Source organism: Oncorhynchus kisutch, linkage group LG11 (assembly GCF_002021735.2).
Source record: "Oncorhynchus kisutch isolate 150728-3 linkage group LG11, Okis_V2, whole genome shotgun sequence".
NCBI classification, from domain to species: Eukaryota; Metazoa; Chordata; class Actinopteri; order Salmoniformes; family Salmonidae; genus Oncorhynchus; species Oncorhynchus kisutch.
The window spans coordinates 49,784,206-49,809,512 of record NC_034184.2 but is presented as its reverse complement, the minus strand read 5'-3'; the positions used below and the strand labels follow the sequence as shown (position 1 = coordinate 49,809,512).

At 41.8% G+C, this 25,307-nt stretch overlaps 1 protein-coding gene across 5 annotated transcripts in view; it reads left to right on the top strand.

The window, feature by feature from the left end:
* LOC109876122 (serum response factor-like) overlaps positions 1 to 18,138 on the top strand; it is a 65,051-nt gene extending 46,913 nt beyond the window's left edge. For 2 of the 5 annotated variants that reach the window (XM_020468584.2, XM_020468585.2), the window contains exons 3-8: positions 11,828 to 12,071; positions 15,005 to 15,157; positions 15,792 to 15,893; positions 16,142 to 16,363; positions 16,763 to 16,839; positions 17,747 to 18,054. In XM_020468584.2, coding sequence (XP_020324173.1) covers positions 11,828 to 12,071; positions 15,005 to 15,157; positions 15,792 to 15,893; positions 16,142 to 16,363; positions 16,763 to 16,839; positions 17,747 to 17,842 — 894 coding nt within the window. In that variant the 3' untranslated portion in view covers positions 17,843 to 18,054. Of the gene's footprint in view, positions 1 to 11,827; positions 12,072 to 15,004; positions 15,158 to 15,791; positions 15,894 to 16,141; positions 16,364 to 16,762; positions 16,865 to 17,746 lie in introns of all 5 variants that reach the window. The other 3 variants (XM_020468586.2, XM_020468589.2, XM_020468587.2) reach the window with 3 other exon arrangements.
* The last annotated feature ends 7,169 nt before the right edge of the window (positions 18,139 to 25,307 follow it).

Below are 25,307 nucleotides of genomic sequence, written 5' to 3'. Positions count from 1 at the left end.
CGCCATACATCCAAAAGTGAAAATGCTGCCCCCTATCCCAAACAGGTTACTTTCCGGCTGAAATAATACATTTTATGAAAAAATATTAAATACAGTTCCTAAAGCAAAAATATACCAAATAATTAATCTGATGCAATTGCTTTAGAAAGGGGCACACGTCGGGGATGTCTCCTCTACCCCTCCTGTTTGCACTGGCAATTGAACCACTTGCAGAAATAATTAGACAGGACCTAAACGTAACCGGTATTGGTAAACATGAATATAAACTAAACTTAATTGAGGTGATCTCCTGATATACCTGACCAATATTGAAAACGCAATGCCCCCCTTGATAAGAATATTTTCAGAATACTCTAATATTGTCACGAATCCCGTTTCCTGAGTCTGTTTTTTGCCAGTGTTCTGTCCTGGAGTGTTTTTTCCGGCGTCCTGGAACGCACCCTGTCTGGTTGCCTGGCAATGTAGCCAGTTGGGAGTTCTGATTACCCGCACCTGTATCCCATCAGCTATCTGCACACCTGGTCCTGATCATCATCTCTCCTCTTCATAAACCCGGACCTGACAACCATTCCCTGCCGGATCGTTAGCCATGAACAGTATGTTGTGCCATAGTATCAGCCTCAAGTTGGATAGAATTTGTTTTGTTGTTTTGTACGTCTTGCTTGCCTTAAACTTACCTCCGTTTGTTCTGTCTTCAGTTACTCACCTGGATCATTTACCCCATTCCCGCCTGGTCGTCGTCGGATTCCGCTTCCCCATTGGATCCACCTATTTACTCCCATCAACTCACCACCGCTGCCCGCTACGCCACCTGGATATATCTACCCATTCACATTCACTTGTAAATAAATACTCACCTTCTTCCTACTCTCCTTGTCCTGGTCTGCTTCTGGGTTCGATTTTGAAGAAACGTGACAAATATCTCAGGATATCAAATTAATGTGGAAAAAACTGAAATAATATCAACAGGGAAAGTAATAACTCATGATCTACAGTGGACCACAAATAAGTATAAAATACTTAGGATGCTTAATAATTGACAACAAATATATAAATAACTTTATTGAATTAATTAACAATATGAAAGTTAAATCTAATTAAATGGAATAATCTTTCCATAAATCTCTTCAGAATGGCATGGCTCCTAAAGTGTTTATTCTCGGTAATACCGGGAAATGATGGAAGCTCACAATTCCATTACATTTGTAAGAAACTGAACACAGAGGCACTGAACAATGTTCATTTGCACCTCCTTCGCAGGGCTGTAATTTAAACATAGTCATTGCGAACTATTTCAGTCAGAAATGCATCGATAATGGCTAGTAAGCTAATGATAAAAACAATAGCAGATCTCGCTCTGAAAGTCATCAACCCGATCGGAAGTAAATTAGAACGTTGGAGGCGGTATAATGCATAGAGCCTAAGATTAAACGTTGACACTGTCTCCAACACATTTTGACCATGATGACAGTGTCCCACTGGCGATGTTTAACAAGGTCCGTAGTAGCTATCTATAACCTTTCCCTGCTCTCATGCTGTGCGGCTTTTCACTCTTCCTCATGGACCTGTGACAGGCAGCCCTCACGGTGATCTCCCCTGTCAACGTATCTTTGTTAGATACTGTGTAGAAGACATGAATAACAATTATTTTTAGCTAGCAAATATAGCTAGCAAGCATAACTTAACCAAGCTAACGAAAATACGCACATTCTCAGGTAGATTCTGTCAACGTTACATCATTTTACGAAGTAACTAGCGAGCTACAGTTAATAGTTAAATTAACTAATGATTGTAGCTAGCTAACGTTATATCTGTCACTGACTTGGTACTCACCTTCATAGTTGTCTATGTAGCTTCCTATATACATCTTGAACCCCTTTTCATTCTTGCTAGCTGGAGTCTCGGAGGCTGATTTAACAATTTGATGTACATCATTAATATTAATTTGAGGCAAGTCCTGAAGACACCTAGTAAAAAAACTGTGACATAGTGGTAGTAATGGTATATTGTCGATAACAACTAGGATGACCTAAAAACACAATCCTTGGATAGCTTTTCAGAAATCACAGATAAATTGGTCCACATGGGAAACTGAAGAAACTGTATTTATTCCATGATAGAATTAAAAAGCAATTTTGGACTAACCAATGTAGATATTTTTAAATACAGTAGATGCAACTTAAGTTTCATATCAAGACATTTTTATTTGAAATCTTTTGGACATCAGAGCAAATTTGAGGGAATCCTATTTGAGTTAGAAAAGGATATTCATATGAAGTAAGATATACAAAACCTTGCAGAGAGCCTATCCAACAGACAATATTGTAGAACAAGAATTATAAACTATTGGAACCAAGACTTAAAAATAACTAATTGAGGGGATATTGGGACATACAACAAAATTACAGTTCATGAAAATGTACGCTTAATCCAGTATAAATGAATGTATCAAATATATTACACGAGACAAAATTCACATTCTACAGCACAACGGCAGAGTCATTTCTGAAGTGTAAAACTAATAACCACTCAATAATCCATGCCTTCTGGGAATGCTATAAAGTCCAAAAGTTATGGGTGGAGTTCGAAAGTTGGTTGTTAGAAGTATTACAACGTAAATTAAATTTATCCATCTGTCTGCATATTTCAAGACATGGTATATCAGGGTGCAGGGAAATACTGATAGGTTGGATAACTTTTCTCATCAATCATCTTGAAATAATGTATACATAAAAACAGGAAATTAACCAATACTCAATTTTTAACACAATGGAATGGTCAAATGCTTTATCAAAATGTTGAAAGTGTGTAAGCGACAGAGAGAAAAAAAATGGTGCTGTTTTAGGCCATGTGGCTGAGAGTGATGTGGGCGCTGGGTCTTGGCAGGGGTGATGTTGTGGATTAAATCAAATCAAACTTTATTTGTCACATGCGCCAAAGTGTAGACCTTACAGTGAAATGCTTACTTAAAAGCCCAACAGTGCAGTTCAAGAAGAGTTAAGAAAATATTTACCAAATAAACGAAAGTAAAAAATAATAAAAAGTAACACAATAAAATAAAATAACAGTAACAAAGCTATAAACAGGGGGTACCGGTACCGAGTCAGTGTGCGGAGGTACGGGTTAGTCGAGGTAATTTGTACATTTAGGTAGGGGTGAAGTTACTATGCATAGATAATAAACAGCGAGTAGCAGCAATGTACAAAACAAGTGGAGGGGGAGGGTGGGTGTCAATGTAAATAGTTTGGTGGCCATTTTATTAATTGTTAAGCAGTCTTATGGCTTGGGGTAGAAGCTGTTAAGGAGCCTTTTGGTCCTAGACTTGGAGCTCCCGTACTGCTTGCTGTGCGGAAGCAGAGAAAATAGTCTGACTTGGGTGACTGGAGTCTGACAATTTTATGATCTTTCCTCTGACACCACCTATTATATAGGTCCTGGATGACAGGAAGCTTGGCCCCAGTGATGTACTGGGCCGTACACACTCCCTCTGTAGCACCTTACGGTCAGATGCCGAGCAGTTGCCATACCAGGTGGTGATACAACTGGTCAGGATGCTCTTGATGGTGCAGCTGTAAAAACAAAAAAACAATTGAGGCTCTAGGGACCCATGCCAAATCTTTTCAGTCTCCTGAGGGGGAAAAGGTTTTGTTGTGCCCCCTTCACGACTCCACTACAGCCCCGTTCGGCCCGCATTGTCCTGTAGTCCACGATCAGCTCCTTTGAGGGAGAGGTTGTTTTCCTGGCACCACACTGCTAGTTCTGACCTCCTCCCTATAGTCTCATCGTTGTCGGTGTGTTGTCAGCAAACTTAATGATGGTGTTGGAGTTGTGTTTGGCGACGCAGTGGGTGAACAGGGAGTACAGGAGGGGACTAATTACACACCCCTGATGGGCCCTAGTGTTGAGGATCAGCATGGCGGACGTGTTGTTTCCTATCCTTACCACCTGGGGGCGGCCCGTCAGGAAGTCCAGGATCCAGTCGCAGTAGGAGGTGTTTAGTCTCAGGTTCCTTAGCTAGACCCAATAGACCAGAGGGTAGAGGTGGTTTATTTACGAGCAGACGGGTTTCATCAGGTTGCCCGCACATCGGCTTCTATATTGCCGTCTGTTTCTCTTCCGAGTGTTGGGGATTAGGGCCTGGTCTGTGTTGAGCAGTATGTCCTGTGCCGCTGACCTGTTGAAGTGGAAATCTTCATCCAAATCCAAAAGCTTTTTTCTGTCATAGGACATTTATTTATTCTGCATTCAGTGTGCAGTCTGCTCTGCCTTTCCTATCTTTTGGTAGTGTTGTCTATCTTATATGAATGGCAATGGCAGTATGAAATCAAACTTTTAGGGGCAGTTTCCTGGACACCGATTAAGCCTAGTCCTGGACTAAAAAGCATGTGCATTCTCCATTGAGTTTGCTATTCAGTCCAGGGCTTAATCTGTGTCCGGGAAACCCCCCCTCAGAGTTGAAAATAATCTAGATCACAATGACAGACCATCCAACCAGTGTGTGTTGTAATAATACTGATGTTAAGGATTTCTGAAATAGCCCTATCAACAGGGTGTGTGTGTGTGTCTGATTATGTAGCTTTTCTCTGTCTAATGCCTATCTTTCCTTGCAGCCCACTCACAACAATGTTTACTGTTGTATACTATGGTTGTGACGATACACATCACAATAACTCTTTGGGCCTTTTACAAACCTGCTGTATGTAAAATATTGTGTCCTATAATTTGGAAAATAAATAAATGTTACTCTGGATGGAAACCTAATGATGTTTTGTTTCCAACATTAGGGCTGTTTTCAACATCAGGGCTTTTCCTAAAGGAGTTAAATCTTCGTGTTTTGTTTCCTTGCCAGCATACTAATGAGTATCGTGATAAAGGTATCATCCCGACCCTATTTGTGTACCCTCACATAATCATGCTTATGTTTTGTTATTATGATGTACACTATACTACCACTTCTTGCCAACTTATTACACAGCTTTGTTAAATAATTAGCATTCGTTATTTTTTGATTGTTGTTGGATTGGTATGATTCCACTCCGATGATTTTGAGGACAGAGAGACAATCAAGGCAAAACAATAAGGCTCTGTTAAAACATGTCATTAGTCTTATTATGCTGATACAAGCGGAGTACTTAACTTATTCGTGACAACTTTAACGTCCTGTAATGATTATTCCTGTTTGACACTACTTTTCCATCCACTGACATGTGTTTACACTGGAGTAAATGCTGTGGCATTGATGTCCAGTAGGCGTAAGTGCAGTAAGTGGTTGGGTTCCGGTTCTCTTTAATGAGATGTGTGTATTGGACTCGTTCAATCCCCCAATGCATTTACAAGCATTTGATTGGTTCAAGCAAGGGGAGTGTACATGAAACTGTATTGACTGACATTTGGCTATTATATTAAGTGGCATTGTTTAAAGTGGCTAGTGATACATGTATTACATAAAGATGCAGTAGATGATATAGAGTACAGTATATACATATACATATGAGATGAGTAATGTAGGGTATGTAAACATTATATTATATTAAGTGGCATTGTTTAAAGTGGCTAGTGATACATTTTTACAGAAATTTCCATCAATTTCCATTACTAAAGTGGCTGGAGTTGAGTCAGTATGTTGGCTGTAACGGTTGTCGTAGGTAGAAGAAGGAGAGGACCAAGGTGCAGCGTGGTAAGTGTTCATGTTGTAAATTGGATCAAAACTAAACACTAAACAAAATAACAACGAGGAATAACGAGAACGATACCGTTCTGTCAGGTGATACACACAAAACAGAAAACAACTACCCACACCCATAGTGGGAAAACAGGCTGCCTAAGTATGGTTCTCAATCAGAGACAACGATAACCAGCTGCCTCTGATTGGGAACCATACCAGGCCTAAACATAGAAACACAACACCTAGACATACAACATAGAATACCCACCCACATCACACCCTGACCAAACGAAAAATAGAAACATACAAAGCAATCTAGGGTCAGGGCGTGATATTGGCAGCAGCCACTCAATGTCAGTGGTGGCTGTTTAACAGTCTGATGGCCTTGAGATAGAAGCTGTTTTTCAGTCTCTCGGACCCTGCTTTGATGCACCTGTACTGACCTCGCTTTCTGGATGATAGCAGGGTGAACAGGCAGTGGCTCGGGTGGTTGTTGTCCTTGATTATCTTTTTGGCCTTCCTGTGACATCGGGTGGTGTAGGTGTCCTGGAGGGCAGGTAGTTTGCCCCCGGTGATGCGTTGTGCAGACCTCACTACCCTCTGGAGAGCCTTACGGTTGTGGGCGGAGCAGTTGCCATATCAGGCGGTGATACAGCCCGACAGGTTGCTCTCGATTGTGCATCTGTAGAAGTTTGAGTGCTTTTGGTGACGTGCCGAATTTCTTCAGCCTCCTGAGGTTGAAGAGGCACTGCTGCGCCTTCTTCACTATGCTGTCTGTGTGGGTGGACCAATTCAGTTTGTCAGTGATGTGTACACCGAGGAACTTAAAACTTACTACCCTCTCCACTACTGTCCCGTCGATGTGGATAGGGGAGTGCTCCCTCTGCTGTTTCCTGAAGTCCACAATCATCTCCTTTGTTTTGTTGAGTGTGAGGTTATTTTGCTGACACCACACTCCGAGGGCCCTCACCTCCTCCCTGTAGGCCGTCTCGTCGTTGTTGGTAATCAGGCCTACCACTGAAGTGTCGTCCGTAAACTTGATGATTGAGTTGGAGGCGTGCATGGCCATGCAGTCGTGGGCGAACAGGGAGTACAGGAAAGGGCTGAGAACGCACCCTTGTGGAGCCCCAGTGTTGAGGATCAGCGGGGTGGAGTTGTTGTCACCTACCCTCACCACCTGGGGGCGGCCCGTCAGGAAGTCCAGTACCCAGTTGCTCAGGGCGGGGTCGAGACCCAGGGTCTCGAGCTTGATGACGAGTTTGGAGGGTACTATGGTGTTAAATGCTGAGCTGTAGTCGATGAACAGCATTCTCACATAGGTATTCTTCTTGTCCAGATGGGTTAGGGCAGTGTGGTTGCGATTGCGTCGTCTGTGGACCTATTGGGGCGGTAAGCAAATTGGAATGGGTCTAGGGTGTCAGGTAGGGTGGAGGTGATATGGTCCCCGACTAGTCTCTCAAAGCACTTCATGATGACGGAAGTGAGTGCTACGGAGCGGTAGTCATTTAGCTCAGTTACCTTAGCTTTCTTGGAAACAGGGACAATGGTGGCCCTCTTGAAGCGTGTGGGAACAGCAGACTGGGATAAGGATTGATTGAATATGTCCGTAAACACACCAGCCAGCTGGCCTGCGCATGCTCTGAGGACACGGCTGGGGATGCCGTCTGAGCCTGCAGCCTTGCGAGGGTTAATAACACGTTTAAATGTTTTATTCATGTCGGCTGCAGTGAAGGAGAGTCCGCAGGTTTTGGTAGTGGGTTGTGTCAGTGGCACTGTATTGTCCTCAAAGCGAGCAAAAAAGTTATTTAGTCTGTCTGGGAGCAAGACATCCTGGTCCGCGACGGGGCTGGTTTTCTTTTTGTAATCCGTGATTGACTGTAGACCCTGCCACATACTTACCTCTTGTGTCTGAGCTGTTGAATTGCGACTCTATTTTGTCTCTATACTGATGCTTAGCTTGTTTGATTGCCTTGCGGAGGGAATAGCTACGCTGTTTGTATTCGGTCATGTTTCCGGTCAACTTTGCCCTGGTTAAAAGCAGTGGTTCGCACTTTCAGTTTTGCGCGAATGCTGTCATCAATCCACGGTTTCTGGTTTGGGAATGTTTTAATCGTTCCTGTGGGTATAACATCGTCAATGCACTTTCTAATGAACTCACTCACCGAATCAGCGTATTCGTCAATGTTGTTGGACGCAATGTGGAACATATTCCAATCCACGTGATATAAGCAGTCTTGAAGCGTGGTCAGATTTTCCAAAAGGAGGGCAGGGGAGGGCCTTATATGCGTTGCGTAAGTTAGAATAACAATGATCCAGGGTTTTACCAGCCCTGGTTGCGCAATCGATATGCTGATGGAATTTAGGGAGTCTTGTTTTCAGATTAGCCTTGTTAAAATCACCAGCTACAATGAATGCAGCCTCCGGATATGTGGTTTCCAGTTTTACATGGAGTCAAATAAAGTTTGTTCAGGGCCATCGATGTGTCTGCTTGGGGGGGAATATATAGGCCTGTGATTATAATCAAAAATAATTCCCTTGGTAGATAATGCGGTCGACATTTGATTGTGAGGACATCTAAGTCAGGTGAACAGAAGGACTTGAGTTCCTGTATGTTGTTATGATCACACCACGTCTCGTTCCTCTGTAGAGATGGGAGAACCTTCCAGAAGGGCCTTGAGTTTGCCAAAAGGAACCTAAAGGACTCTCCGACCATGAGAAACACGATTCTCTGGTCTGATGAAACCAAGATTGAACTCTTTGGCCAAGCGTCACGTCTGGAGGAAACCTGGCATCATCCATACGGTGAAGCATGGTGGTGACAGCATCATGCTGTGGGGACTGGGAGACTAGTCAGGATCAAGGGAAGATGAACAGAGAAAAGCACAGAAAGATCTGTTCCAGAACACACAGAACCTCAGACTGGGGATGAAGGTTCACCATTCAACAGGACAAAGACCCTAAGCACACAGTCAAGACAATGCAAGAGTGGCTTCGGAACAAGTCTATGAATGTCCTTGAGTGGTCCAGCCAGAGCCCGGACTTGAACCCGATCGAACATCTCTGGAGAAACCTGAACATAGCTGTGCAGTAAAACTACCCTTCCAACCTGACAAAGCTTGAGAGGATCTGCAGAGAAGAATGGGAGAAACTCCCCAAATAGAGGTGTGCCAAGCTTGTACAGTCATACCCAAGAAGACTCGAGGCTGTAATCGCTGCCAAAGGTGCTTCTACAAAGTACTGAGTAAAGGGTCTGAGTACTTATGTAAATGTGATATTTCAGTTTTTTTTGTAATACATTTGTAAACATTTCTAATAACCTGTTTTGCGTGTAGATTGATGAAGGGTGGGAAAAAAACTACTTAATTTTAGAATAAGGCTGTAATGAAGAAAATGTGAAAATAGTCAAGGGGTCTGAATACTTTCAGAATAAATACATATATACATACACCTTAGCCAAATACATTTATATATACATAAACACATATCTGTGTATATACACACATACATATATATATACATATATATCTATATACAGTGCCTTGCGAAAGTATTCGGCCCCCTTGAACTTTGCGACCTTTTGCCACATTTCAGGCTTCAAACATAAAGATATAAAACTGTCTTTTTTTGTGAAGAATCAACAACAAGTGGGACACAATCATGAAGTGGAATGACATTTATTGGATATTTCAAACTTTTTTAACAAATCAAAAACTGGAAAATTGGGCGTGCAAAATTATTCAGCCCCTTTACTTTCAGTGCAGCAAACTCTCTCCAGAAGTTCAGTGAGGATCTCTGAATGATCCAATGTTGACCTAAATTACTAATGATGATAAATACAATCCACCTGTGTGTAATCAAGTCTCCGTATAAATGCACCTGCACTGTGATAGTCTCAGAGGTCCGTTAAAAGCTCAGAGAGCATCATGAAGAACAAGGAACACACCAGGCAGGTCCGAGATACTGTTGTGAAGAAGTTTAAAGCCGGATTTGGATACAAAAATATTTCCCAAGCTTTAAACATCCCAAGGAGCACTGTGCAAGCGATAATATTGAAATGGAAGGAGTATCAGACCACTGCAAATCTACCAAGACCTGGCCGTCCCTCTAAACGTTCAGCTCATACAAGGAGAAGACTGATCAGAGATGCAGCCAAGAGGCCCATGATCACTCTGGATGAACTGCAGAGATCTACAGCTGAGGTGGGAGACTCTGTCCATAGGACAACAATCAGTCGTATATTGCACAAATCTGGCCATTATGGAAGAGTGGCAAGAAGAAAGCCATTTCTTAAAGATATCCATAAAAAGTGTTGTTTAAAGTTTGCCACAAGCCACCTGGGAGACACACCAAACATGTGGAAGAAGGTCAGATGAAACCAAAATTGAACTTTTTGGCAACAATGCAAAACGTTATGTTTGGCGTAAAAGCAACACAGCTCATCACCCTGAACACACCATTCCCACTGTCAAACATGGTGGTGGCAGCATCATGGTTTGGGCCTGCTTTTCTTCAGCAGGGACAGGGAAGATGGTTCAAATTGATGGGAAGATGGATGGAGCCAAATACAGGACCATTCTGGAAAAAAACCTGATAGAGTCTGCAAAAGACCTGAGACTGGGATGGAGATTTGTCTTCCAACAAGACAATGATCCAAAACATAAAGCAAAATCTACAATGGAATGGTTCAAAAATAAACATATCCAGGTGTTAGAATGGCCAAGTCAAAGTCCAGACCTGAATCCAATCGAGAATCTGTGGAAAGAACTGAAAACTGCTGTTCACAAATGCTCTCCATCCAACCTCACTGAGCTCGAGCTGTTTTGCAAGGAGGAATGGGAAAAAATTTCAGTCTCTCGATGTGCAAAACTGATAGAGACATACCCCAAGCGACTTACAGCTGTAATCGCAGCAGAAGGTGGCGCTACAAAGTATTAACTTAAGGGGGCTGAATAATTTTCCACGCCCAATTTTTCAGTTTTTGATTTGTTAAAAAAGTTTGAAATATCCAATAAATGTCATTCCACTTCATGATTGTGTCCCACTTGTTGTTGATTCTTCACAAAAAAAGACAGTTTTATATCTTTATGTTTGAAGCCTGAAATGTGGCAAAAGGTCGCAAAGTTCAAGGGGGCCGAATACTTTCGCACGGCACTGTACATACAAACACAGTTGAAGTTGTAAGTTTACATACACCTTAGCCAAATATATTTAAACTCAGTTTTTCACAATTCCTGACATTTAATCCTAGTAAAAATTCCCTGTCTTAGGTTAGTTAGTATCACCACTTTTATTTTAAGAATGTGAAATGTCAGAATAATTGTAGAGTGATTGCAAATGAATTACTTAAAAATTATACAATGTAATTTTCTGGATTTTTGTTTTAGATTCCGTCTCTCACAGTTGAAGTGTACCTATGATTAAAATTACAGACCTCTACATACAGAGTAAATAACCCACGGACACTGGAGAAGCTTTAACCAAGTTTATTCTTCCCAAAGGTTCTGTACAGCTGAAAACAGACAGCAAAACTTTTCACACTTCACAGTTTATATGCATCCTACTTAAGACACTCCCCTTATTCTCCAATCCTTACATTTTATGGTTCTACAGAAGCTAATAAAGAGGGTAACAGAATTCCAAACATTCATTACACTCGTAGGAGAATCTGTCCTCACCTCCTGACCTCAACCCCTCTTTCATCTAATATACAGATGTACATCTGTCTCCCCTGTTTTAACACATCGCTCTCCTCTTCTCCATCAAACACATTCCAAAGCCTTCTTCTTTCTTCTGAGAACCATTAACTTCTAACATAACCCAGTCTCTTTCATTTCCTATCATTCATTTAATATCTCAATGTTCAAAGCCAATTCCAACCATACATACATACAATATATTAAAGGGGGGAAATGGCTACCTGCTGAGAGTAAATCAATAGTAATTGCTTGGCTATGAACTTCCTCTCTACCCCACTAGCTCTAGTGAATAGTGCTGTCATGGGCTTGGTTTGTTCATTAAAATATGTCTGTCAGTAATTGAGTTAGTCAGTAAGTCCCGTGGATAAGAGCCAAAAAAACAAACATTTTTGCACTTTCTGATGGAAACATGAAACTGCTATTTTGACAGTCCCACTCATAATTCATATTTTCCCTCCTTTCCCAGGACCAGCTAAAGCCTGCATTCACGGTGGCCAGCCTCCCGGGCACCACCAGTACCCACACGCCCACAGCCCCCACCACCTCTACCAGCATGCAGGTAAGCAGCGGGCCCTCCTTCCCAATTACCAACTACCTGGCGCCCGTCTCGGCCAGCAGCAACGTCAATGCCAACGGCACCATTCTCAAGACCACCGGTGCCTCCGGAGGGCAGGTCATGCAGCTGCCCAGCGGCTTCACCTTCATGTCAGGTAACTATAGCTATGCTATGCTATACTTTAATAAAAAATACTATGCTATGCTGTACTATACCATACCAGTCAGCATCCAGGGTCATGTTTTGACATTTTTTGCAACAGAAAATGAAAATGAGCGCCTGTATTCTTCTGCTTGGTGGCTAAAGGAGAAAACTCACCAGACCAAATATTTGTCTGTACAGTAGGGGGCCATTAGTTTGCCGTTCGTTCACTTGCTGACTGTGCGTGGTGTGTTATAGGCACCATCCGCCAGTGGACGACTGACGGATTTACTTTTTGCCCACTTCTACATGTAGAATCAGTTGGCACTAGGTTAGCAAATTATGTCTGGCACTCTGTTCAGAGGTACTAAGTACTCTCAGACAGTAGAAGCTCGACAATCCTACTGGTCTGTCTGTGTCTTAATGAACACAACCCATCTCTAAGGAGAAACGCATACCATTTACTGCAGTTTGTTTGTTTACTGGGATACATAGACATCCTTCTCTACAATGGAGTTGGTGTTCACTGGGATCAACTCGGTGACACATGCTTGTGTGTCACTCAAGAGGGTTAGTTCTTCACAGACCTGGGTTCAAATACTTTTTAAAGTATCTAAATTATTTTCGCATATCTTTCAAAGTAAGTATTTGGATATTTTTTCTTAAAAAATACAAGTAGTTGAATATTTGGAAATGTATTCGGAAATACACTTGGTAAATTGCAATGTATTTGAAAATACTCAAGTACATTTTTTAATACAAACATTAAAGTACTTCCATACATTTGAACCCAGGAATTTTTGGTCCTAGGGGTATTTTAATTGTATTTGGAAACAAGTATTTGAAAATAGTTTCAAATAATATTTATAGGAAATATTTCAAAATACTTCAAATAGAAGTATGTAACTCTGCTAAATTATTAACAAAAAAATCAAATACACAGAAAATAAGTATGTAGAATACAAATACTTAAATAAGCATGTATTTGAATCCAGGTCTGGTTGTCGACATATTTATTTTTTTGCTTTGTCATTATGGGGTATATTATATTATTATTAGGTATTGTGTGTAGATTAATGAGGGGGAAAAAATAATTGAATCCATTTTAGAATAAGGCTGTAACGTAACAAAATGTGGAAAAAGTCAAGGGGTCTGAACACTTTCCGAATGCACTGTATAGCAAATCCTGTTACAAGGGGCACATTTTATACACCATCTCTCTAGATGGATACTGTAGCTTTTCTGGCACGATGTGATGTAATGAGGGGGCACGCCTGGTTCCTCAACACTCTGTCTGAGCCGGGGCTCCATGAAGTAGGACAAAATAATAATCTCAGCACTAGCTGCCCAATATTCATTGAATATTCATTACTAATTATAGGCAGAGCTCGGCAGCCCTCTCCACGATGGCCATTGTGTTGGACCTTCCAATTATCCCTCTATTAGAATGGAAATCAAAGGCAGGAGCTGCTGAGCCCATAGATGTAGGCGTTTCCTTCCTGGATACTGGTGTTTTGTTATACATGTAAAACATAGCCAAACTGAGAGGACTTCCTGGAGATGTGAAATGCTCCATAAGGTAAACAGTTGATGTGGAGACGCAAGTCACGCTACTGCAACGAACCACCTTGAGGTCATAATTGCTACCAAAGGTGCTTCAACAAAGTCCTAAGTATTTATATAAATAGGGTATTTCAGTTTTTTTTTCTTAATAAAAAAAGAAAACAACATAACTTTGTCATTATAGGGTATTGTGTATTGATTGATGAGGAAAACAATTTATTGAATCAATTTTAGAATAAGGCTGTAATGTAACAAAATGTGGAAAAAGTGAAGGGGTCTGAATGCTTTCCAAATGCACTCTATATCGCATACCAGACGGTGTCAGAGGAAGGCCCTAAATATTGTCAAAGACTCCAGCCACCCTAGTCATAGACTGTTCTCTCTGCTACCACACGGCAAGCGGTACTGGAGCGCCAAGTCTAGGCCCACAAGGCTTCTAAACAGCTTCTACCCCCAAGCCATAAGACTCCGGAACATCTAGTCAAATTGCTACCCAGACTATTCACATTGCCCCCCCCCTCCCCTCCCCTCTCCACACCACTGCCACTCTCTGTTTTCATCTATGCACAATCACTTTAATTAATTAACTCTACCTACATGTACATACTACCTCAACTAACCGGTGCCCCCGCACATTGACTCTGTACCGGCACCCCCTGTATATATTGTTATTTATTTATTTCTCTTATTATTATCCGTATTTTTTTAAACTACACTGTCGGTTAGGGGCTCGTAAGAAAGCATTTCACTGTAAGGTCTACACCTGTTGTATACGGCGCATGGTTCAGATTTTTGAAAACTTTGTAATATAAGGTGGCTGTCGCCTTTTATAAAGGAATCTTTGATTCTGTATATTTGCATTGCCATGAATTCATTGTATTTCTCTCACTGGAATATTGATATTAAAATAGGTAAAATCAGTATAGGAGGTCCAGGTCTCTTACAACTATGCAGTACTGGGCAATAACCACCTTAAAGCTTAGAAAGTCTTATGTTATGTAGTGGTGCAGTCACTGATGGTAAGGTATTACCCTTGTTGTTGCTGGGTGAAGTCTGTATGTAGTGACAGTGTGGCTGAAGCTGTAGCTAGTTGAGGTAGCAGATCATTCTTCCCATCTGTCTTTTCTCTCCCATTATGACAGCAGGCTGAAGGGCAGATTGGGAGCCTCTCAATCCCTTTCCTCCACTCTCTCTGCACCACCTGTCTGGTACATGACCAGTGCCAGGTGGAACAACAAACTACTTAAAAAAAAAAATTAAACTCTTAAATCTCAAACCCTAATAGCACAACTAAAGAAACTGTCAATGGACCATATGACCAAGTGTGGCTATGCAACACCCTCCCCCTGTTTAACTCTTCTTTTTCTCCTCTCCAACCTGCAGCAGGCACTTCGCTCCCTCCCGGCACGCCCACCATTCCTCTTAGCCAGCTGCACCAGCACTCCTTGGCCATCCAGGGGCAGACGCTCACCTCATCGCAACTGACACAGCAGGGCCAGCAGGCCGTCTTCCGCTTCCCCACTGCAGTCTCCCTAGGTCAGTCCGTCTGTCGAGAGAAAGAAAGAGACTAGTCTGTCTGTCGATAGACTAGTCTGTGTCTGCCTGTGGAGACTAGTCTGTCTGTCGAGAGAAGTCTTGCACACCGTTAGAGCCTGGCGCAGTCCAGTCAGTGTGGTGCTGGGTGTAAGATGTGCGCTACAGAAACACAGAGCCCTTTTTCTCCCCTTCCTATATCAATGGGTAAGCGGGCATCCCCTGCCCCAGTTGTGTTTTTTGAGATTCGTGGGATGATAAGGCCGATGTCTTGAGGTCTTTATAAAATAAATGTGATTGTAAGAGGGGGAATTGGGTATAGGCCTTACTACATATTTCCATAAATGGCTAGCATTTATCTTTCATTTGTGCGGATGTAGTTACTCATGTTCTGATTTGTGCTCCGGGAAAAAATAGGGAGACTAGTCTGTCTGTCTGGCTGCAGAGGGGATATACAATGGATAACAGGCATGAGGCAGGCATGAACTTTAGTTGATTATACGTAGGTGTATGAAACCATATCCAAAACTGTATGGGTCGAAATTGTAGTATTATTATAATTTATGTGTTCTGACATTAAGATAGAATAGTGTACAGGTGAGTGAGCAGGTGTTTGGTGTTGCCTGTTCTCCTCCAGGGGGAGGGATGACCCAGCAGCTGCAGGCCATCCAGGTGCACCCCACCACACATGCCAACGACAGCAGCTCGGAGATATCCCAGACCTCCTCTGTCTCCACTGGTAACTATCCTTTGATTTAACACAGGGCTGTACAACTCTGGTTATGTGTGAGAAGCTGAAGCCATAGTCTAACTTAACTCTAACGTATCTCTCTGAGTGAGCTGAGTGGGTGAAGGTTGTAGTCTACAATACTGTTATGAGGGGTGAACTAAGGTTGAACAGAATGGACCATCTGGTGGTGCCATCTGGTGGGCAATGTCTCTTATAAACTAATCTTTCTTTGTCTCACACACTTTATTTTCCCCCAGCGACCATCGTCACATCGTCAGTGCCCACATCTATGGCGGGTCACATGATGTACACCAGCCCCCATACAGTGATGTATGCGTCCACGCCCACGCTGGCCGATGGTGGCCTGGCTGTGCTCAATACCTTTTCCCAGGGCCCCTCGGCCATGCAAGTGTCCCATGGACAATGCCAGGACACAGGTGAGACCACGCTAGACTACAGTAGGCTACGCTGGGACACAGGTGAGACTACATCAGTCATGGGCTAATGGGGAACCAGGGAGGGGGAGGTTGATTGACGTATGAATTAGACCTGGGTTCAATAAGTATTTTTTTCTTGCCAATATTTTTAGTTGGGCAGATTGAGCTTGGAACTTTCAAAATGCTCCCATTCCAGGCAGGCTCAATCAAGTGCTCAAAGGATGAAAACGCATCCTATTTGAACCCAGGTCTGGTATGAATATAGCTATATAGTCAGGATGTTGATTATGACAGGCTAGTGAGTTTGATCATGACCCAAAGTGGGGTGTTATATACCTTACACACCATGCACATAGTGTCTGTATATATTCAGTGATAAAATGTTAGTTTAGATGAGTGGTGTGTTCTTCATGTTGTTTGTGTCCGTCTCTCTCTGGCTAGGTGCTGTCCCTCAGGTATTCCTTACGGCACCCTCGGGCACCATGCAGATCCCAGTTTCGGCAGTGCAGCTACACCCAGTACGGCAAGACCTACATTTTACAAGTGAAACTCTCATATTCTATCTGCAACCAGCATGCCACTGACCTGCACTAATGCATCCGGACAGAGCACTGTCTTCTCACTGTGGAGGGATAGGGTTTCTCCTGCCTCCTGTACTGTTACTGTATGTGGATGATATAGTCCTATGACATTTGGACAACACGTGTGACACAAGCAAAACCATATGTTATTTGGAAGACTGGTTTTGTTACTATAATTGAGAAAGTCATGCAAGATTGACATTTCAGATTGACTAAAGTTTAGGAACAGAATATAAGCCATTGTGTTTCAAGAGCCCTAGTTAGAGTACATAGTTACACTGTAACAACACAAATGACCAAACTTGTGCAAAGTGATGCTTTTAGAAAAGGCTTTCTTATCTAAAAGAGATGATTTAAGTTAGTAAATTTAATGTCAATAATTTGGTGCTTAGGCAGCAGGGTTGGAGTCTATTTCATTTCCAGTCAATTCAGGATATTCTCTTAACAAATATCAATTAAGTGAATTAAGATCAAATTCGTATTTACAGTGAAGGCCTGACAAGAGGCAAAAGGGACTGAAAAACAACAACAATGTTAGACAAAACGGACAACACAGACCGAAGAAACTGGCAACAGCACAAATACAGCAGGAAAAAAACAGTGGATGTGTGCAGGCGTGTGTGCGGGTGGTATCAATGCTTTTCAATGAGGAAAAATTGTCATTTGAATTTGGTTTAATTCATGAATTTACAGGAATGGAATAGAAATGAAATTGACCCTAACCTTGTTGACCCTAACCTTGTATTGTGTGACAGAAGGCTACTCAACAATCACAAATTAAAGCATGCAAAGTGGAACTGAGGTCTTCAGTGGCGCATGCTGACGTTGATGTGTTGTGTTGCAGATGGTGATTAGTCAGAAGTCGAGCTACAGCAGCAGTAACCTGACAGAGCTGCAGATGGTCAACCTGGACACCACACAGAGCGCTAAGAACGACTGACAGAGAAACGCATGAAAACCGGCCAAATAGACAAAGACTCTCTATTTATTGATGCCTTAGCACTTCATTTTACACCTCTGTTGCTTTACAGTAGAATACTGTAAGTAAACAGTCCATTCGGAAAGTATTCAGACCCCTTGACTTGTTCCACATTTTGTTACATTACAGCCTTATTCTATAATTGATTCAATTGTTGTTGTTTGTTCTCTTCAATCTACACACAATAGCCCACAATGACAAAGCAAAAACAGGATTTTAGAAATGTTTACACATTTATTACAAATTAAAAACTGAAATATCCAAAGTTTGGGGTCACTTAGTAATTTCCTTGTTTTCCATGAAAACATGAGTTGTAAAATGAATAGGAAATATAGTCAAGATGTTGACACGGTTATAAATAATGATTTTATTTGTGTCCTTCAAACTTTGCTTTCATCAAAGAATCCTCCTTTTGCAGCAATTACAGTCTTGCAGACCTTTGGCATTCTAATTGTCAATTTGTTGAGGTAATCTGAGGATATTTCACCTCATGCTTCCTGATGCACCTCCCACAAGTTGTATTGGTTTGATGGGCACTTCTTACTAGGGGGCACAATTTTTATTTTTGGAAAGATAATGTTCCCAAAGTAAACCGCCTATTTCTCAGGACCAGATGCAAGAATATGCATATAATTGACAGATTAGGATAGAAAACACTCTAAAGTTTTCAAAACTGTCAAAATATTGTCTGTGAGTATAACAGAACTGATATTGCAGGCGAAAGCCTAAGAAAAATCCAATCAGGAAGTGACTCATGTTTTGAAACCGTTGTGTTCCTATGTTCCCCTATTGGCCACTGAAAGGGATATCAACCAGTTTCCTTTTTCTACGTATTCCCTAAGGTGTCTACAGCATTGTGACATAGTTTCATGCCTTTATGTTGAAGAATGAGTGTAAATGACTACATTGCGTAAGTGGCCAGCTGAGGGCTCTCAGAGTGATTCTTGCGTAAAAGACAGAGGTAGTCATTTTTCCTCTCGTTCCTACTGAAAAGCCAATTGTCCCGGTTGATATATTATCGAATAGATATTTGAAAAACACCTTGAGGATTGATTATAAAAAAACGTTTGCCATGTTTCTGTCGATATTATGGATAGAATTTGAATTTTTTCCGGTGTTGTCGTGACCGCTATTTCCGGTGGATTTCTCAACATAACGTGACAAACAAACGGAGGAATTTGGGGTATAATAATCCTCTTTATGGAACAAAAGGAACATTTGCTGTCTAACTGGGAGTCTCGTCAGTGAAAACAGTCGAAGATCATCAAAGATAATTTGATTGCTTTTCTGATTTTCGTGACCAAGCTTCCTGCTGCTAGCTGGACATAATGCTATGCTAGGCTATCGATAAACTTACACAAACTGGCTGTAACAAACGTTATGGCTGTAAAGCATAATTTCAAAATCTGAGATGACAGGGTGATTAACAAAAGGCTAAGCTGTGTTTCACTATTTCACTTGTGATTTCATGAATATGAATATTTCTAGTAATATTTTTTGGACCGATGCGCTATGCTAATTAGTTTAGTTGATGACAATTCTCCCGGATCCGGGATGGGTAGTTCCAAGAGTTAACATCTCAATATGGTTGTGATCCGGTGACTGTGCTTGCCACTCCATTATAGACAGAATACCAGAATATAATATCCATTATAGACAGAATACTGACTGCTTATCCCCTAAATAGCTCTTGCATGGTTTGGAGCTGTGCTTTGGGTCATTGTCCTGTTGTAGGAGGAAATTGGCTCCAATTAAGCGCGGTCCACAGGGTATGGCATGGCATTGCAAAATGGAGTGATAGCCTTCCTTCTTCAAGATCCCTTTTACGCTGTACAAATCTCCCACTTTACCACCACCGAAGCACCAGCAGACCATCACATTGCCTCCACCATTCTTGACAGATGGCGTCAAGCAGTCCTCCAGCATCTTTTCATTTTTTCTGCATCTCACGAATGTTCTTTGTGATCCAAACACCTCAAACTTATATTTGTCTGTCTATAACACTTTTTTCCAATCTTCCTCTGTCCAGTGTCTGTGTTATTTTACCCATCTTAATCTTTTCTTTTTACTGGCCAATCTGAGAGATTGCTTTTTCTTTGCAACTTTGCCTAGAAGGCCAGCATCCCGAAGTCGCCTCTTCATTGTTGACGTTGAGACTGGTGTTTTGCGTGTACTATTTAATAAATCTGCCAGTTGAGGACTTGTGAGGTGTCTGTTTCTCAAACTAGACACTCTAATATATTTGTCCTCTTGCTCAGTTATGCACTGGGGCCTCCCACTCTTTCTATTCTGGTTAGAGACAGTTTGCACTGTACTCTGAAGGGAGTAGTACACAGCGTTGTACGAGAACTTCAGTTTCTTGGAAATTTAGCCTTCATTTCTCAGAACAAGAACAGACTGACGAGTTTCAGAAGAAAGTTCTTTGTTTCTGGCCATTTTGAGCCTGTGATCGAACCCACAAATGCTGATGTTCCAGATACTCAACTAGTCTAAAGAAGGCCAGTTTTATTGCTTCTTTAATCAGGACAACAGTTTTCAGCTGTGCTAACATAATTGCAAAAGGGTGTGTTCTAATGATCAATTATCCTTTTAAAATGATAAACTTGGATTAGCTAACACAATATGCCATTGGAAGATAGGAGTGATGTTTGCTGATCATGGGCCTTTGTACAAGCTATGTAGATATTTCATACAAAATCAGCCGTTTCCAGCTACAATAGTCATTTACAACATTAACAATTTCTACACTGTATTTCTGATCAATTTTATGTTATTTTAATGGACAACAAATTTGCTTTTTTTCAAAAACAAGGACATTTCTCAGTGACCCCAAACTTTTATATGGTAGTGTAAGTATTCAGAACCTTTACTCAGTACTTTGTTGAAGCATCTTTGGCAGTGATTACAGCCTTGAGTCTTCCTGGGTATGACACTACAAGCTTGGCACACCTGTATTTGGAGAGTATCTCCCATTCTTCCCCACAGATCCTCTAAAGATCCTCCCATTCTCCTCATCCAACCTCTGTCAGGTTGGATGGGGAGTGTCGCTGCACAGCTATTTTCAGGTCTCTCCAGAGATGTTCGATCGGGTTCAAGTCCGGGCTCTGGCTGGGCCACTCAAGGACATTCAGAGACATGTCCCGAAGCCACTCTTGCGTTGTCTTGGCTGTGTGCTTTGGGTCGTTGTCCTGTTGGAAGGTGAACCTTCACACCAGTCTGATGTCCTGAACACTCTGGAGCAGGTTTTCATCAACAATCTCTCTGTACTTTTCTCTGTTTATCTTTGCCTCGATCCTGACTAGTCTCCCAGTCCCTGTCGCTGAAAAACATCCCCACAGATGCTGCCACCACCATGCTTCACCGTAGGGATGGTGCCAGGTTTCCTCCAGAGGTGATACTTGGCATTCAGGCCAAATAGTTCAATCTTCGTTTCATCAGACCAGAGAATCTTGTTTCTCATGGTCTGAGAGTCCTTTGGGTGCCATTTGGCAAACTCCAAGTGGGCTGTCATGTTCCTTTTACTGAGGAGTGACTTCAGTCTGGCCATTCCACCATAAAGGCCTGATTGGTGGAGTGCTGCAGAGATGATTGTCCTTCTGCAAGGTTCTCCCATCTCCACAGAGTGACCTGTCTCAGAGCTCTACAGACAATTTTTTCGACCTCATGGCTTGGTTTTTGTTCTGATAATTCACTGTCAAATGTGGGACCTTATATAGACAGGTGTGTGACTTTCCAAATCATGTCCAATCAAATGAATTTACCACAGGTGGTCTCCAAGTTGAAGAAACATCTCAAGGATGATCAATGTTAACAGGATGCACCTGAGCTCAATTTCGAGTCTCCTAGCAAAGGGTCTGCATATTTAGGTAAATAAGTCAAAAAATCAAAAAACCTGTTTTCGCTTTGTCATTATGGGGTATTGTTTATAGATTGATGGAAAATGTTTATTTGATTAATTTTAGAATATGTAACAAAATGTGGAAAAAGTCTAGGGGTCTGAATAATTTCCGAATGCACTGTACACAAGCACGGAAGGGTGTGTGTTGTTAACCCTTGTATGTTAGTAGATGTTTGAAAAAACATATGTATTCATTCACTAAAGCAGAGGAAGGAATTGAGGTATTCACTACATCCCCTTTTCTATTGGGTGTTTTTTCTTTTTGTTTATCTTTTTTTAGGAAGATCTGTAAGTAATTGCCATGTGAACACGATGCAGGTGCTGCAGCTTCACATGTCAGCCAAAGATACATTAATTGTCTGAATGTGTGTGTGTGTGTGTGTGTGTGTGTGTGTGTGTGTGTGTGTGTGTGTGTGGGGGGGATTTATAAATGGGTGGGGAATGCGGGACATTGAGGTTAAAGGCATTTGGAAATGTACATAATTATTTTTTAAATTGAATCAAATTGTATTTTTTGCCTGTTTGTGCGATGGCATGTAGTTGTTTTCTATTTAGTTGTTTTGTGTGTGTGTGTGTGTGTGTGTGTGTATATATATATATGTATATGCAACTAATTTGCATATAAATAAATTATTTACACACTATGTATGTAAATGAATGTAATATTCGTGCATATTATGTTGATTTATATATGCGGATGGGAATTGACATCCAGGACAATTTATTCTTTACAAGTCAGTGCAAAGATGCTGGATATTTGTTGACGTTTTCCATTTTGACATCTGAGGGTATTTCTTAAAGCAGGATTAACGAGTTGGCTAAACCTTACTAAATAAAATAGTCTGAAACAGCCACTTACTGGACTTCCTGCTTGATCTGTAATGAGTAGTATTTTGATTTCAATAACTATTTTTACATTAATTTATGAATCTTAAAGTATAAACATGAATATTGAGTAGGATAAACTTGAAACGGGCATGATAAAAATGTTTAAATAATGAGTTAGTTGGATAATGTAATGATCCTGCATTTTGAAATACAAACCAGCTTGTGCCAAACTGACAATGATAGTGGTGAAGAAATGCATTTTCCCTAGTGATGAATTCTTTCTAGAGTGATCCACAATGATCCCTTGCCTTGCTGAAGGACTGCATCTACTGGTGCCTGTATTGCCATGTAGGCTACTGAAAGATACTGTTATGTTCTCTAAACAGGGCAGATGTGAGCAGGACACTGGCAAGCTCCTGTGTAGAGGTATTCACAGGTCCAAAAAGTTGGACCTGGACCCGAGGACAATCAGAACCGACCAGAATGGATCATTAAAAATGCATGGGGACCCGGATACGAGAACAATCAGACTGAACCCGAATGGACCAGAGGACAACTCAACCTAGACCCGACCGGAGTACCACTGAAGTACCCCATCATGGGCATTTTACCAGTAAGCATATGGTCTCGTGAGTCTTTTCAACTACCCCCTGTGGCTAGGCCAAGTACCCCCAGGAGTCCTTGTACCCCTGGTTGGGAACCACTGCTATAGGCTATGCAGAGCAGTGGTCGGATCTATTAGCTGTAGTTACATAGGCCCGATAACAATTAAACAGGACCACAAGTTAGAATTTCAGACCCGAACCCAATGGGGCCCGGGGCGGGGCTCTGGTATATTGGGTCCACACGGACCTGTGACGACCTCTACTCCTGTGCCGTTTAAGAGTTAGACATAATGCCAAGATAAAACGCTGTAATTTTCAATGGTTTTCTGCTATTCTCATAAACTGAAATAAAAAGGGTCTATCCACGTTCTATAGGTGTCACTACTGTATGATGGGTTTGTTAGTGTCCTTGTAACCATACCTGGGTTCAGGTATTATACATAATATCTTTCAAATACTTTAAGCATTTGCGTTAGCCTGTCTGGAGTGCTAGGTGGGTGTGCTTTGCACTTATGGGACTTTTCTATTGGTTCCATCGCAACAGGCAAGCTCACTCAAGCACAACTTAAGTATTTAAAATGACTTCAAATAGTGTTTGGACCCAGGTCTGCTTATACAGTAACATGGTTAATCAATCAATCTGTCATTCTATTGCCTCTGGACCATTTACATTACATAGCCAAAAGTAGGTGGACATCCCTTCAAAATAGTGGATTCGACTATTTCCGACACACCCATTGCTGAAAGGCGTATTAAATCGAGCACACAGCCATGAGATCTCCATAGACAAACATTGGCAGTAGAATGGCCCGCTTTGAATAGCTCAGTGACTTTCAACGTGGCACCATCAAGTCAATTCATCAAATATCTGCCCTGCTAGAGCTGCCCGGTCAACTGTAAGTGCTGTTATTGTGAGGTGGAAAAGTCTAGGAGCAACAATGGCTCAGTTGCTAATTGGTAGGTCACAGAAGCTCACAGAATGGGACCTCCGAGTGCCGGAGCGTGTAAAGCATAAAAATTGTCTGTCCTCACTACCGAGTTCCAAACTGCCACAGCACAAGATCGGTTCGTCGGGAGCTGAATGGGTCATGAAATGGGTTTCCATGGCCGAGCAGCCACACACGAGCCTAGGATCACCATGTGCAATGCTGAGCATCAACTGGCGTGGTGTAAAGCTCGCCGCCAATGGACTCTGGAGCAGTGGAAACACGTTCCCTGGAGTGATAAATCACGTTTCAACATCTGGCAGTCCGACAGACTAATATGGGTTTGGCGGATGCCAAGAAAACTCTACCTACCCGATTGCATAGTGCCAAGTGTGAAGTTTGGTGGAGGAGGAATAGTCTGGGGCTGTTTTTCATGGTTCGGGCTAGGGCCCCTTAATTCCAGTGAAGTGAAATCTTAACGCTATAGCCAATGACATTCTAGACGATTCTGTGCTTCCAACATTGTGGCAACAGTTCGAGGAAGGCCCTTTCCTGTTTCAGCATAATGCCCCCTGTGGACAAAGCAAGGTCAAGATCGGTGTGGAAAAGCTTGACTGGCCTGAACAGAGCCCTGACCTCAACCCCAATTGAACACCTTGGGATGAATTTGAACGCCGACTGTGGGCATAATCGCCCAACATCTGTGCCTGACCTCACAAATTCTCTTATGGCTGAATGGAAGTAAGTCCCCGCATCAATGTTCCAACATCTAGTGGAAAGCCTTCCCAGAAGAGTGGAGGCTGTTATAGCAGCAAAGGGGGGACCAACTCCATATTAATGCCCATGATGTTGGAATGAGATGGGACACCTGCTCGTCAAACATACTTTTGTCCATGGAGTGTACACATACTATACTGGTATTTGTTCAACTGTGTTGAGGAAAAATGTTTTAAAGAGTACTTCATAAAGTTATACCCCAAACAAGTATTAAAGAAAGCGGTTATATCCATAATTTCATAGTATTTATTTGGAGAAGTTATGGTGGATTGGGTGTAGTGAAAGCACCATTTTATTTTTATATACCACAATGCCTCTTTCATAAGTGTGGGTTTATGTTTACATGAAGGGAATTTAAACATCTTTATTCTGCAAACCATCACAAGAGCCTT